Source organism: Conger conger, chromosome 17 (assembly GCF_963514075.1).
Source record: "Conger conger chromosome 17, fConCon1.1, whole genome shotgun sequence".
Classification (NCBI taxonomy): domain Eukaryota; kingdom Metazoa; phylum Chordata; class Actinopteri; order Anguilliformes; family Congridae; genus Conger; species Conger conger.
Window position 1 is genome coordinate 23,639,470 of NC_083776.1, and position 16,311 is coordinate 23,655,780.

Sequence of the window (16,311 nt, forward strand, 5' to 3'; positions counted from 1 at the left end):
AAGTACATTAAAGAAAAAGTAAACTAACAGCCATGGTCTCAGGCCTGTATCATGAAGTAGGATGACTGAATTAATGGCTAAATGCTCTGAGTAAAACCCAGTAAAGCTCTTTATTTCTCAGTTCATGTACCAAATTTGGGAGGCTCCAGGGTTTTACTGAACGCAGTTATCGGGCTAACTGTAATCCTGCTTCATACATGTGCACATGTGTACATAGATACAGGCCTCAGTATCACTGGATTTAAGCAAATTATAAACAATTTGTAAACACATACAGTTTTGTAAAGTACAATACGTTAATACCCCTTTATACCACATAACTGACCACCTGCAGTATGCAGCATTCTGATTGGCCGAGATCAATAGTGGAATGCCATTCTTGCACAAAGCCTAACACAGCTACATATCTTGGCAAAACTCTGCAGACAATCCTGCGCGCCATTCCCACGATTACTCATCATGACTCGGGGCAGACTCACACCTACAGCTTCCAGCTGAACAACAGCAACGGAAGAGAAACCGCCAGACTTCAGCATCCGCTTCCCCCTCTCCCCACCGCGCAGGGACACAGCGCCATTCCCAGCAACACGAGAGTCATAACAAAGCTTTAGGGGACAGACAAAACAAGTCAGCCATCATTGATTCAACACTACCAGAGTACATGTGAGTCTACCCAGTAAGAGTTGTTTTAACACTGAACATTTCGCTGTGCAGAGGTGAGTTTGAGGGATCTTTAGGACGCAAAGGTGAGCTGCAGTGATCTGTAAGGGTGTTACGGTGATCTGTAGGGGACATGGAGTCTGTTACGTGATCTGTTGGGACAGAGGAAGGGGCTGAGGTGTTGTATGGTAAGGTATGGTGAAAGCTATAACTAGGGGCTATAATGTGCTGCAGAGAAGAGGTGGCTGCTGTACTGGAGATTGTTCAGTCAGACATCATCCCTGCTTAACTGAGGTTTACACTGCACAGACAGAGCACAGAGAGAAACAGCAGTGTCTTTTTTCCATTGATCAGTATTAGTAAAACTGCAGAAAGTTAAGAGCCCTCCTCTTTCTAAGAATGTACATACAGTAAGTCCAGGAAAAGACTGATGTGGAGAACGTACATGAATACACAGCAGGGTATGGCGAGGGAACTAAACTGGGCATGGTTGCTGGTTTGATTCCCAGGTGGGGCACTGCCTCTGTACCCTTCAGCAAAGGACGTACTGAATGAATTATGCAAAATACCGAAATTACACATTTGTACACATGGATTGTATGTGCCAAGGATTGACACAGTGGTGCTGTGAATATCGCCTCAGACCGAGAAGACAGTGAGTTTGAATCCCGACCAAGGACTTCTGTGTGGAGTTTGCATGTTCTTTGTGTGTCCGCGTGTGATGCTGCGAGGTCCTCCCACAGTCCACAGACATGCAGCAGGCTAATAGGAGACGGTAACTTGCCTGTAGGTGTGAGTGTGTGAGTGAATGCTGCTTGGGTCATAGGATGGATTGGTCCAGGGTATATCCTCACACTCATCACGGTTCTTGCCGGGACATTGAAAGTGAAGGCAGTCAACACTGGCATGCACAGGTATTCTGACTCCAAAAGGTATATTATGGGATTTTATAGCATTTCCATTGCCATTACTGACACTGACAAATGAAAAAGAAAGCATGGTTCAGTCAATAACTTCACAGATTTTGTGTGCTCTCAGGATTTCTGACCCTGAACCTGTTAGGTCTGAAGGTGGAGAACATCCTACTTGATTCTGTTCCAGATGAAACAATATTCTCACTCTGAACTTCAGAGTTAGGAACAGCACACTAAGGGAAATGCCACAATGGGCTTTAGATCAATGTGAATATTTCTCAGTGTAACACAGAAGGCGAAACGCTGCTTCTGATTCTGTTGGTCTTCTGATGGGAACCATTCGTCCATCAGCATCAAAGAACCAACTGACAATAGTGATTAAATTCACTACAAAATGTGGAACACAACTTTTTTACTTTTCTTATATCTTCATGCTGCAAATACTGTTGTATTTTTTCAACAAATTATTTCTAACACTGTAGAGCAGTGTTCACATTTTACTTCCCACTCGGCCAAAGAAAAAAACTGTTTTGTGGACGTTATTTGTGGACATTTTAATCTATTGCCACATGGTCATATCCACAACACCAAGTGCAGTGCATTTATCAATGTTACATGGCTTTGCTACAAACCATGTGAATTTCACTCAGTCTTACACCAAAGAGATACTTAGGACTTTGCTAGGTATCTCTCTATGTGGTTTTGAGTAGACTCCTAAGTGGAAATATGAGTTGTTTTTTTGTTTTTTTTAGGTATTTATAAATTAAGTTTTTTAGGAAAACATCCATCACTGATAAGCAGATTCCAGAAAATATGTCTTGTTTTAACAAGTGTTTAGTCTTGTAATGAGTCATAAAATCTTAGTTTTTTCCTCTTTCTTGGCAAGAGAAAATTCCTTACACCATTTGCAAATCTTGAAATTAATTAAACTGTCTCACCTCATTGGCTTTTTTTTGTCTCATTTAGAAAAAAAGTCATAGAAGAAAGAATTCAGTCAAAAAAGTGTAAAATACCATAGATTGACTTATCTTTTGTTTCCTGCAGTGTGACTTTCTGTAACTGTACAGAGGGCTACGGGTCCTCTGCTATCTCAGGGACACTGGGTTGCATTAGAGATTTAGTAAGAGGTTAAGGAGAGAAGACTGAGAGGTATTGTCTGTACATGAGTTTCTCGAGATCCATGACACAGAGATGGAAAATTTTAATTCTCCCACATCCTACCACGATACACAGCCACCTCCTGAAAGACCCAGAAACCCGACCCATAGGCCCGCTCACCGTCGTCACAGCAACCGACACACAGAAGGAAAAGCTTCCTGTTTTGAAGGGGATAGGCTAATCAGTGGGACAGGAAGTATGTGATTGGAGTCGATGGCATTGCTGTGGCAGCCGGAAACTCCATTAACCTCGTTCTGTGTGTGTTTATGTGTGTGTGTGTATGTGTGTGTATGTGTGTGAGTGTGCACATGTGTGTGTGTGTGTGTGTGTCGCTGTAGCCCTGACTCAGTGCAGAGCCTGGTTAGCTGATGAGCTCTGCTAATCAGGCTTCGGTGTAAAAATAAAGACAGACAGCTCTGTGGGTGAACGCACATTTTCTCAGCCTCAGCGATGACATCATCACTGCACTCACTGGGAATGACAAAACTATGAATAGGCACTGCCTTCTGCAAATCTGTAAAAACCCTGCAGATTCCTACCTGTGCATGTACGATGATGCGCACACATCTATCTAAACAGGTTCTTTAGTCTTGTAATGAGTAAGTAGAAAATAAAAGCTGGTTTTAAGTTACCTGAAAATGTCTTACCCCACTGGCAAATCTTTAAATGAGTAGAACTGTCTCACCTTATTGGCTTTATGGAAATTTTATTTTTTGTTTTTTGCAGCACACGTGTAAGTGTATGCGTATATCTGCGCAAACATGAGTCATGCAGCCTTACAAAGGAAACATAAATCTACCTGTCAATCCACAGCATTAAGCCTTTCACTATAACAGCCCTCCTTTCATTCTTTCCTCTACATCATATCATCTCTCTCTCCCTCTCTCTCTCTTTCTCTCTCTCCCTCTGTCTCCCTCTCTCTCTCTGCATGTCTCATCCTGTTTCAATGGCCAGGTTGTGATTACTTTGTCTATTTGGAGATGCAGTCAGGCACTTTTTGCTGGTAACGAACACATGTTCTTCTTTTCATAGTTCAATAAGTAAAGTTTTGTTTCGTGTCTTTGCCCTGAATGTACACATATACTCTTATTTACTTTGCAGCTAAACATTTGCTAAGGGTTTGCTGCTATTCCAGTTGAAAATAGGTGCGTGCATGCCGAAATCATACCTTGGATTAGCACCTGCAACCCGGGTACCGGAAAGCTAAAGACAATTACTCTTGCGCATGTGTGTACATGTGAGTGATTTCATTAGAGGTGCTCTATTCAGGACGGCAAAGTCCTGAGGTAGTGACACACACTATGTTTCCCAAATTTCAAAAGCCTTGTGGTATACAGTTCTGACTCCCCCAGTACTATGTGAACCCAGCTGTAGAACGTGGAAGGGTTACTGGGAGTGTACACTGCAAAAAATAGAAAATAGTATTTTAGTCTGATATTGAGACAGTTTAACTCAGTTCAAGATTTGCCAATAGGATAAGACAATTTCACTTGTTAAGTAAAGAGCAACTTAAAACGAGCTAATATTTTCTACTTCAGAGATTTTTTTTTTTTCAAGTTTCATTACAAGACTGGCTTGTGATCTCCCAAACTTGCCATTTTTGTAAGGTTATAACGTGTACCAAGCTTAACACAGCCAAGCTGGGCTGGGTTCAAATTTCAGCACTATGCATCTCTTTGTTCTGCGAATGATAAATTATTCTCTTTGACTCTTTGAGTTCATAGTCGCTGCATGCACAATTTTATTACATCACATGTTTCTCCCCATTCCACAAGAAATAGCTATAAAAAGAAATCCTCGGTCAAAAAGGGAATCAGATGCAGTTTAATAAAGACAAACGACTTCAGAAGGTTTAGCATTTTTGGCTGGATTGCATGTTTTTCTATTTGGGTGTGTAGAGTTAAGTATAATAATTTATGTGATTAAAAATAATAAAACCAATGTGACACTTGGACCATAATCTACTTCTCAAGCAAATGTGATATAATTACTCGTATTTAGAATCACAGAAAATACCAGCCAGAGATTACCACTTGCCTCTGTAATTTAGTGAGCTCAATGTATTTCTACAATCCTGTTAGCAGGACTACAGCCATTAGTTCAAGGGGTGAAAGCAGTAACCAGTATGTTGTGAAAGCTGAATCATTTGAGCGGTCCAGTGGTGTTCCTGCTCGACTCATTGGTTGCTTTGCTTTAACATGAGGATCATATTCTCCTCTCTATCTCCCCTCCCGCTCTCTCCCTCTCTCTCTCCCAACCCCCTCTCCCTCCCTCCCTCCTTCCCTCTCTCTCCCCACCCCCTCTCCCTCCCTCCCTCTCTCTACCCCCCTCCCCCACTCTGGGGGGCAGGCTGACTCATGCTCTTGTTCTCCTGTCCAAGATTCAACATCTTGGCACAACATGACAAAAATAACAAGATGTAGAAAAGAGATTTTCATTAAGCAGAAATGGAGTCAGCCTCCTTTTCCCCTCTCTCACACACACACTCTCCCTCTCTCTCCCTCCCTCTCACTCTCCTGCCCTCCCTCTCTCTTCCTTTTTCTCTCCCTCTCTCTTTCTCCCTCCCCAGTCTCTCGCCCTCTCTCTCTCTCTCTCTCTCTCTCTCTCTCTCACAATTCTTGTGCTCCACATTTTGTCAAGCTGACCTCCTGCTGAATCTCATCAGTCATCTAGAGTGTGTTCCCAGATGCACCTAGAATTTCAATGGAATGGCAGTTACTCTCCCCTCTCTGAATTCTGCCACATATGTGAACATTAAATCCCAATACGACAGTAATGGAGAAGTAGAAGGCAAGGGAAGGGAAGTGGGTTACCTCAATTGTAGGCATCAACTCAATCACCATATGAACGGCTTCCTTGAGACACCTTGCTTGCTCCTCACAAAATATCAGAAGGTGCTGCGATGACCATCAAATCTTTATGCAACATGGGTGTGTTAATCTACTCATGAATGTCATGCATCACACTGTTCTTATCTAATCCGACGGTTGTTTAGTTTTGTGCTCGAGAATAGTTTGAGGTGTAAATTCATACTTTGTGAAATTTTAAGAAATCGGAAAGCCCTGAATTTTATATATGACCACAGTCCTACTGGTTCCTGAGCAGAATGGGCTCCACGTTTCCCACAATTGTGAAATTGCTCAACAAACCTCCGATATTCATCTTTGGAAATGGAAAGCTGTCATTTTGAATGGGAACAGCAAGTTTGGATAGTCACGAGGATAAGAATAATATTAGTTCAATAGGCATTGGCATTGTTCAAATGTTTCAGCTGAAAATATTGGCAGTGCTTGATCCTTATCAACAAAGTGTAGAAAACAAACAGTATTTATCTGTAACTGAACTGGTCTGTGCAGAAACAGCCATTTCTTGGTGCGTGTCTCTTTGGACGTCATTGTACGTCGCTCTGGATAAGAGCATCTGCTAAATGCCTTGTAATGTAATGTAATGGATTTGTGAGTCGACTGAACACTGGTGTCATTACTGTTGTGTTCTATGAGCACATATACAGAATAATGTGCTTGACTTTCATTTTCCAAGTGGCTGGTAGAGGATGGGTTCGGAGCTACTAAAGAAAAACTGTTTAATTTTGCAGTTATTACAGTAAATATATCCCTGTGGAGGGTTTAGACAACTGTTTAGTTGACTTAAGCCTCTTTCACATCAAATATACTGGTCAAAGCCCAGTAAAAACTCCTCTACCAACATTCACACAAGGATCAGGGGCATTAGTGGGGTCAAAGCAAGGATAAAGGGCCAAGTTGCCCTTACCCATGGTCCCAATCTGCCCTGGGAAAGAAAGCAGAAAAGAGAGACTAGGCTATTTACCCAAGCTTTAAACAATGTAAATGCAGTGTAAGAAGAAAAAAGGAAAATACAAGAATCTGAGTCTCGTTTCTCTGACTCACTGAATCTGAGTCTTCACTCTCTGACACTGAATCTGAGTCTTAATTCTCTGGCACTGAATCTGATTCTTGATTCTCTGGCACTGAATCTGAGTCTCGATTCTCTGGCACTGAATCTGAGTCTCGATTCTCTGGCACTGAATCTGAGTCTCGATTCTCTGGCACTGAATCTGAGTCTCGATTCTCTGACACACTGAATCTGAGTCTTCATTCTCTGACACTGAATCTGAGTCTTCATTCTCTGATGCCCAGTGAATAACAGTGCCTTTGGCATGTCCCAAGGCTCCCTTCAGCTGTCTCAGTAAATTGCTCAAGCATGAACACAATCAACATCACTCAGCATGCCACAATTGGCTTGGTCAGAGGAACAGTGCATGCCGGGGTGCAATCTGTGGGTCTTGACTGTTTGCCAGAAGAAATTCCCACCATATGAGAGCTGGCATTGTGTTACGCTAGCAAGAGCAAGAGTGGGAGATAATAGGTTGTAAACAAAGCAAGGTGGTATGCGTATGTTTGCTGTATCGGTTAGCCAGATTAACTGTTCAGCTGTACGGAGAAGCACAGCTAGCAGTTTGATAATGGATATCCTGCAAAGCATAGCTAGCATTGTGATAATGGATGTCCTCAGGACAGCATAGCTAGTGTTGTGATAATAGTTAGCCTCAGGACAGCACAGCTAACGTTGTGATAATGGATATCATCCGGACAGCACAGCTACCGTTGTGATAATGGATATCCTCAGGACAGCATAGCTAGCATTATGACAATAGATATCCTCAGGACAGCATAGCTAGCGTTGTGATAATGGATATCCTAAGGACAGCACAGCTAGCATTGTGATAATGGATATCCTCAGGACAGCACAGCTACCTTTGTGATAATGGACATGGGATTACTCTCAAGGGAAACTTGGGCAGCAAGAATATCAAAAAGGAAAGGAGGAAATGACATCACTGGCGAGTGTGGTGGTGCAGTGGTTAGCGCTGCCTGGGTTTGAGTCATGGTCGGCCATTCTCATCTCTCCATGGAGAATGTTTGTTATCCGCCTGTTTGTGCGGTTTCCTCCAAGTATTCCAGGCTTTCTGCCGCAGTCTAAAGACATGTCGTTTAGGGAATCTGCAGGTCAACATTGTAAATTATGTTCTCAATGTTCTCAATTAACCCACCTGATCCAAGATCTATTATTAAAAGTAAGAATACATGATGTCTTTTCTTTACGTCAGTCCATAATTTTTTTATATCATATCATTTGATGATGCACACAGAATATTGCGTGTCAAATGCAAAAGAGTAAGTGTCTAAAATCCAGTCTTTAAAATGAAGTTTCAAATGAAAGGCAAAGAACAGACATGTTCCTACACCCATGCTTTAATCCACTGAACAGGAAACTTATGTTTCAATCTCTTCCTCTTTTTTGTCTCAGTATTTTACCACAGTTGTTGAGAACCCCTCCTTTTCTAATTGTTTGCCGTCACACGCAGACTGGATTATCTTCTAAGAAAAATATGCGTTCAATGTGCTCCTAGTTTCAAATGGAACTCTGAGTGTGAAAACAAACTTTTGTGACCACCAGTCACCACAGATGTTGGTTCGACACTTTAAAAACGCAGAATAAATCCAATCAACAAACTACATGAACCTACATGCCTGAGAAAATGCCAGAGAGATGCACTACGTAAACATAAACAATGGCCTGAGACGTGGATGACATCAGCATTCCAGCCAGCCAGCCAGCCAGCCAGGTGAGTGTGAGATGGGTATCAGATGCTGAATTCTGGGAAACATTTAACACACAAAAAAAATATTTATTCAGTTTTGTTTGTTCTGTATTATAATCCTTAAAGTCTTCAGCCCCTCTAAACACACACTGCTTTTCTCACTCTTAGGGTACAGTATATCTAATGCACACACACGCGCGGACACACACACGTGCATGTGTAGCAGACCAAGAACTTCCTGGTGTAGTTAATAGGAAATAGCGTAGATAGGAAACACTACCGTGGGGGCCTGGACTATTCTGACTGAGGAGTGTGTGAACAGCCTGTTGCAGAGTGTTGCAGACAGGCCGCTGGAGAATCTGTGAACAGCAGATCTGACCAATTCTCAACCTTCTGCCGACAGACCCAGAGCAGCCCCCGCCACTCTCTGTCCCACCCCCCCCCCCCCCCCGTCCTGCCTGGGAACCCCAAGCCCCTGAGAGCGAGAGAAAGAGAGAGGGAGCAAGGGAGAGAAAAAGAGAGAGAGAGAAACAGCACGGCAAGAGGAAATGAGGAAGAGAGAAAGGAATTCCAGCTGTATCCAAGATGTAAAGTTGAAAACACGATGAGCAGTCAAGACGAATAGAGAAGGGTAGAACGGAGGGCAAGAGAGCATGTGAGACGGAGAGAGGGAGAAGGAGAGAGGGAGAGAGGGAGAAATAACTTTCTGTGTTCGGATTCTTCCCTAATCCCTCCCCTCGCACACAGGCTGCTTCGCTTCAAAATGCCACGTACAGCACAAGAAGCGGAAGGCAATGTAAAGAGCCTAAATTATGCACCTAAATGACCAGTCCATAAAGCAGTAACATAGCAGCGGGGGACTGATGAAAAGACATCAAACCACATACGCAGATATTAATGCCTCAATTTAATGAGATGATCGTTCAAATCAGAGTACGACTAATTAAGTATCCACTTCAAGTAAGCGAACTCCCGTAGTCGTAATTGATTTCTGCACCGCCTCAATGGTTATGGGGCTTCAGTCCGCTGCTCAACAGTAGCACACAAGGTGCCGTCTGTGTGACAGGCAACAGGAAGCGCTGGTCTAATGTTTCAGTTTCCATTTCCCCCTCAGGGCTGAGGAATCTGGGAGATCCTGATAGGGAGGACTGGTGGCTGTCAGACGCACGGGGAGCTGGGTACTCGCATTCATTCTCAGGAGGAGCGACACGCCGCAAACTTGAAATCCACACACATCCTGACGGACAGCGGAGTCAGCCCAAGGCTGGCCAATTCCGGCCCTGAGGAGTCTGTGTGTATGCAGGTTTTTGTATCCCTGGTTAAATGAGCTGATTGGCTATGTACACCAACACTAGTTCCCCCGAAGATTCGATCACAGTAAAATGTTTCATATAGGGACACAAGAACAGTTTTTGGTTGTCAATCCAAGTCAAGGGCTTAGGTAATGAAATGTAGCTAAAATGTCAGCTGTCAAGATTTGGGCAAATTGAGTAATTAAGGTTTGAAGTTGACATGAAGTTGTCATGAAAACCAGAGACCAATACGGCCTTCGCTGCCCACCTCTGGGCTCGCTGTGACAAGGCTGCATCGCTCTACTCAGGTTGTTCCCTTTGCACACTGAAAAAACATCTTAACAAGTGTTTTAGTCCTTTTTTTCTCTCAAGTAGAAAATATTAGCTTGTTTTAAGTTACTCTTTGCTTGACAAGTGACATTTTCTTAGCCCATTGGCAAGTCTTGAAATTAGTCAAACTGTCTTACCTCATTGGCAACATTTTCTGTCTTATTTAGCAAAGAAGATTTTAAATAAGACTAAAATACTCATTGTTTTTGTAGTGCACACACACAATATCCACCTTCTGCCACTTTCCTGCTCTCACTGATCAGAGGATGGACCGCGGCTGTTAGCCGCTAAAAGCCTTGAACACATCAACACCTTTCATCTGCCATCGCGGTGCGATGGGACCACAAAGGTCTGGAAGATTCCAGACAAAGTAGAGGCTGCAGGCAACCACAAGGCCATTAAGATGAATGGCTAGTGAGTCTGAAATAGGGTCAAGAGTGGCGATACAACAAATGCAACAAATGCAGGGTGAATATTTGAGCAGAGGTCCCCTGAAGCCACAATCACCCGCTTGCACACATCTGCAAGGCAGGCCTTATAAATGTGTCACGTGAGCCGAATGAGTCAATGCCATCACAAGTTGTGTGTGGAAAAACATGTTTGGTTGCCACAATGGGTGTGACTCAGTTCAAGTGCAACACAAAATATTTCACATGCAGACAAGACACTATAAACAATGAAGCTTCCATACGTGAGCCTGAAACTCTATGCAAATACTACATTTTGCGTCCATACTGTTAACGACCGTGGACCGAGTGCATAACAAGAGATTTGGTTAGGTGGAAAAAATATGCCTAACAAATGTGCCAAACTTCGGCTGTGAAACACTTTGCTTGGATGCTCTATTGGGCATGACCAGGGACTGAGCATGAGAGCAGGTAGTTAGTACACGTCTACGACTAAGAAGTCAAATTTGAGTATTAAATAAAGTATTGCTGCATGTATGAACTGAAGAGAGAAAGAAAGGGGCCAAAATAACAGACTTTCTGCATTTCTTTCTGAACGGGTTAATAATATGGTCGACGCTATACTATCATACAACAGCATATATTTATCTTGTGTGTACAGAAATATCTGCACAGGGAAAGAGATATTGAAAACAACTCTTGGAGCTCTCAAGCTCTCTGATGATGTCACCAGTAAAAGATGGCCTAGTTCTTCAGGAGAGAGGGGGTCACTTTCCCTCCCCCTGTGTTTTTAATGAGGACCAGGGGAAGTTTTGGGAAACTGTGTTGAAGAGGTGCCAGAGAGGCCTGTCAGAGGCCAGGCTGAAGCACTTGAGTGAAACTGGACCTTTATTTTCGTTCCTAGGCAGAGAGGCCGAGGAGAATTTTTAACACCGCTCCCAAATTCAGAGGCCTGCCCTGTCCCGTTCCCAGACAAAACGGCAAACCCCCACACTTCCCCCTCCAACTCTGGGTCCTCTCCTCCAGCCCCCGCCCTGGACAGAACCAAGATCCTCAGCACAACCCACCAGCCAGTCGGTATGCATACTCCAGAGGCTAGTTCTCCTGGAAGGCCTAAACATCACGTGGAGGAATGAAACATGCTATTTGTGAAAAGCTACGTTGGGGCATTCCTCTGCATAGGCTTTTTTTCTGCAAATGAAACCTCCGAATCTGGTTTGAATCAACTCCTTGCTGAGCAGGAAAAAACACACTTCTTTGTTGTCCGTCCAGCCAATCAGGAAGTGTGTAGAGGCAGTTTCCTGTTTCCTGTGTTGCAGACCTGTAGGCCCAACCCAGAGAATGGTGCGCTGCTTCCCTAGAAACATGTGCTCCTTATGGGAATCCGCAAGGAACACTCACGGAAGCACCCAAATATGCCACAACCTCTCTAGCCTGACTCATGGTTCCTGGTAAGTCCTAGGTGACCCTCTGAAGAAATTCTAAATTCTAAGTCAGTGTTCTATAACTCTAGAATATTGCCTTTAATTACCAGTTGTGATTGTTCTAGCAGCATTAGAGCATTCACTTAAGAACATTATAATCACCTATATGTGATCTCACAGCTTAAAGGGTGACGTTGTATCACACACGAGGATGAGGGGTATTCTAAGCTGTAATACCACACTATCAGAATGGCATTACACAAATTCTGGTCACTGTGCAGGACAGGACAATGCAACCCAAAACCCCATAAACTCATATTCTTCTTCTGAGCAGTTACTGCATGTATAATCACAAATAAGCACATTCTCTCTCCCCATCATTCTCTCTCTCTCTCTCTCTCTCTCTCTCTCTCTCTCTCTCTCTCTCTCTCTCTCTCTCTCTCCATTTCCATGTTTGTGTTTTGTGTTGGTTCATTTTTGAAAGTGAGCTTTAATGAAGGGGAACATTCTGGAAGGTTTTTTGAAGGCTCCCATGTCCAGGGGTAGTACCCTCTCAGCAGATGGGTTTGCCTGTTACTGACCCTCATGAAAATGGGCCCCATTGTCTGAGCACTGAGAGGAGTGCCCAGGGGCAGCAGGGCTTGCCATAAACAGTGCTGCCTTGAAATAGTGGACACAGAAGGTTTAAAATGACCATCCGATGGGAGTTTGTGACAAACACAATAAACTATTTGGGTGGGTATGTGGCTTATAGCAGCCAAAGCAGTTACATTGTTAGCAGATGGCAATTTTTAGGTGGTTTGTGGATAACAAATGACACTAACTCCATAGGTAAAATTCAGTGTCCTTACACTACTCTACTGCCCTATGCTACTATACACTACTGCCAGCTACCTATATGAAGCAAGCTACAATACTCAATATCTTACCATGGTCTCAGTTTCCACATAACATTATACAAATGTTTTTCTGCTAACTGTAAGGAGCGAATTAACTCACAGCTGCCATTATGGTAAAGTGTGAATTGTTTATTGTGACTGCTAGCAAACGTTGGCACAGTTGAGTGCAACATCAGACATTATTAAAAAACATAAGTACCAGGGGCCAGCCGCAATACTTTAATCTCTGCACTCTAGTGTCACCCTTTAAAGAAAACAGTAACAGTCATATTGTTAATATTCCACAAGGGTACCATTTACTATATGACTACAGTTTCATTGCTTCATATACAGTAATATTTGCTGTCTACCGCCTTTTCAAGTCGTGTTCCTAGACCGGAAAACCAGGCAGGCACCAAACACAAGTCTCATGGTGTTTTTCCAGGAACTGATGGGGAACTGCCGGCAAACCTGACTGCGCCAGAGGCAGTCAGTACAGTAAACCACAGGCTTCCGCGGTGTACTGTTTCCTGTGTAGAGAACGGGTCCTTCACTGCAGGAGGGGGGCACTATTCCACCTCTAATACAGACCAAACCTCAGTTCTGTGCACTACAGTACAGTTTACAGGAAACGTGCCACTTCAGATTTTTTACCCTCCTGCCCAGGTCTATGATTGCTCCATTGCTGATAGTATATGCATGCTCTGATTTTGTGATCCCAGAAATCTGTTTGCTGTTGCAATGGAGTCATTGCAATGATTCGAACTTGCTTGCAATAGGGAACGTAACAATGGTCCATGGTTCTACAATGGAGCTGTCAGAATAATTATAGTGTGACTGGAGTGTGCCTATTAATATAATCTGCATGCTACTGTAGAGCTGTGAGGGAAATGTGAACATGATTGCAGTGGACTTGTTTAAAAATATATATCTCTTGTAGGGAAGCAGTACTTTCTGTGGCAGGATGTGTGAGAAAATAAAGATACAATTGCAGAGATTTCTTAATTTTATGGGCTACTGCAAAGTGTGAAACGACTTTGTCACAAGTAACTGATGTTACAACACAGACCACACACACACACAGAACAGGTGCCAATGTACACAGGATGGAAAGGTTGAATGTGTATGTTTCCACCTCTGGTAACAAAAAATAACACCTCTCTCGACCAGTGTTCCTTTATTAATTAGTATTCTTCCTTCTTCCATGTCAAGATTATGGGAAAGCTGAGATGTTGAGACAGCCCTCCCCTGCATAATAATAATGATTATTATTATTATTATTATTATTATTATTATTATTATTGTGTGTGTGTGTGTGTAAGAGAGAGAGAGAGAGAGAGAGAGAGAGAGAGAGAGAGAGAGAGAGAGAGAGAGAGAGAGAATATTATTCAGCCTTTCAGAATGTTCTTTTCTTTATCATGATTCCATTTCCCACGTGCTAGTGTTCAAGGTCAGACAGGACAACGTGCGTATTTCTTTTTAATCCAGTTTCACAATATATCACAATTAAACCCGGTTCCGCTCGCATGGCATTTTCCGCCAAGACAAGCCAAGGGCACGTGCCTGAGATGCACACCGCACAGGCAACAGCAGGACATGCAACTCGGCGTTCCTCGCAAGTATCCTCTGGCTCTGTCCATGCTACATTTTGTCCATCTCACCAAGTTCTACGTCCATCAGCTCTCCAATTATGAATTTTCCTCCCAGTTCCGAATGAATGTGGCATGCTAACGCCTAGTCATTTCACCGTTTTGTTCTCAGTCTTCAGTCTTGCGGTTTTGGTTCTTCCAGACCGTTGCCATCGCTATATTGACGATCTTTACGCAGGTGAGGCGCGCTGCGTTTGGGCATGCTCAGTGAACCCATGGGATTAGATTACCTGTGAGTGATCTGTGCATTTATGGCTGCAATCTTCGGATTAATGTGTTGACTGTTGTCAAGTGTAGCAGCAATAACGACACCAAAAGTGGAAAATCGTGGCATTAAAATATTGATAAATATATTAAATAAACATACATATGTAAATAAACAAATATTATTTTAAAATATATAACATGGACGGTTGTTCTTTTGGCTAAAGATATGGGTGCCGTTTGTTATCTGACATCTGGAATGCCGCTTGGTTACTGCACTCATGACCCCCCCTATTTTTTTTTTTTCGAATGTCTCATGTTTTTGGTCAAAACACTCATGCTTACACCCAGTGGTAAACCGCAAGCCACTGGCTCCTTTTCTTAACAGTCAAAATGAAAAAGCATGAATTACAGTATAGCTACTTCCAAAGGTCAAGGTAAGAATATGAATAAACGAAATTTCCCACAAAAACGTTTGCTCTCAAAGCACCAGTAAATTATTATCAGCGAGATCGTACATCTTCCCTCGCCAGTCTGTTTAGAACAGAACGTTGGAAGACAGCATGACTTGACTACATCCCAACGCAATGGTGATTCTCGGTGAATGGAGAATCTCGCCAGCAGCATAACCGTGGTAGTTTCACAATCAGCCATGTCACCGAGATACTCAAAATTCATCCACATTGTAATAATAATCGACCCATATTCAACAATGCTGTAGGCTATGTGACGGTCACACTAGCCACCACATTCGGTATGGCTGATGTGTCGTCGTCTGAATAGGTCTACAATTCCCCGCGGCCACCATCCTACCATTAGTGCAATGCTTTGGAAGAACTAAACCGCTGCCAACCTATACTAACATCTGCCAGGCACTGCCACGGCGTTAACGCCATGCACCCCATTGCTTTAGTTCAGGACAAATACATCCAAACACATCGAGGAAAGTGAGTATCAAGCCATCTGGTTGGCCAGCTGTTTGCTCCGAGACAGCCGGACTTCCAGACTGTGCGTGTTTCTATTTACCATAAAGACGCACAACAATCCAAACATATCTAATACACGGTTACCACCATATATTTACATGAACATATAAACAGATTCATATATTTTTCTTATCCCCGCAATGCAAAACCGGAGTTAAAATCTCTACTTTAGTCTTCAACTAATAGCCTTATGCATAACCACGTAGAAAATAATAGAGAAGCCAAAGATAATGCGTTCATTAAAATTAATTTCCAAGGGCCAGTGTTATGTTATGCATTGATCTATGCGTGTTTGTGGTTATGCGTTTTGAATAACAATTATATACACCAAGAGCAGTTTCGTGCGCAGATGTAAAGGCAAGAGACATTTTCCACTCACCTATTTTTATTTTGACGCTCTGAAAAATTCGGAGCCCTTCCTCTTCGACCGCCATTCTCACAGCTCCGATTTTTCCCTTTTTGGTGGTAGACGTAGATGTTCCTCCAATGTACTCAATCTCTTGCCAGCGCAACTCTATACTCCAGGGCGGATGGCTAGCTACTTGTCCAGAAAAGCGCGCAGGAAACGAACCCGCAAACTAACAGAACATTCTCACAGGGGCGGGGCCTCACCCGCCCTCTGTAGATCTGATTGAGCGTCAGTGAAATTACATCACGGATGGGGCGTAGCGCAAAAACAGACTGAATGGACGAGTCGCTTGCAAAGCGAAGTTGTATTTCATTGGGCAAGGCTCTCCGTGTCACATGCGCTATCCAATTACAATATTGTGCATTTCCTCGAGGCGA

General features: G+C 43.1%; 1 protein-coding gene across 1 annotated transcript in view; it reads right to left on the reverse strand.

The window, feature by feature from the left end:
- rasa3 (RAS p21 protein activator 3) overlaps window positions 1-16,067 on the reverse strand; it is a 52,491-nt gene extending 36,424 nt beyond the window's left edge. Inside the window, 1 exon segment of the mRNA XM_061226351.1 lies at window positions 15,905-16,067. Coding sequence (XP_061082335.1) covers window positions 15,905-15,959 — 55 coding nt within the window. The 5' untranslated portion in view covers window positions 15,960-16,067.
- Between the last annotated feature and the right edge of the window lie 244 nt (window positions 16,068-16,311).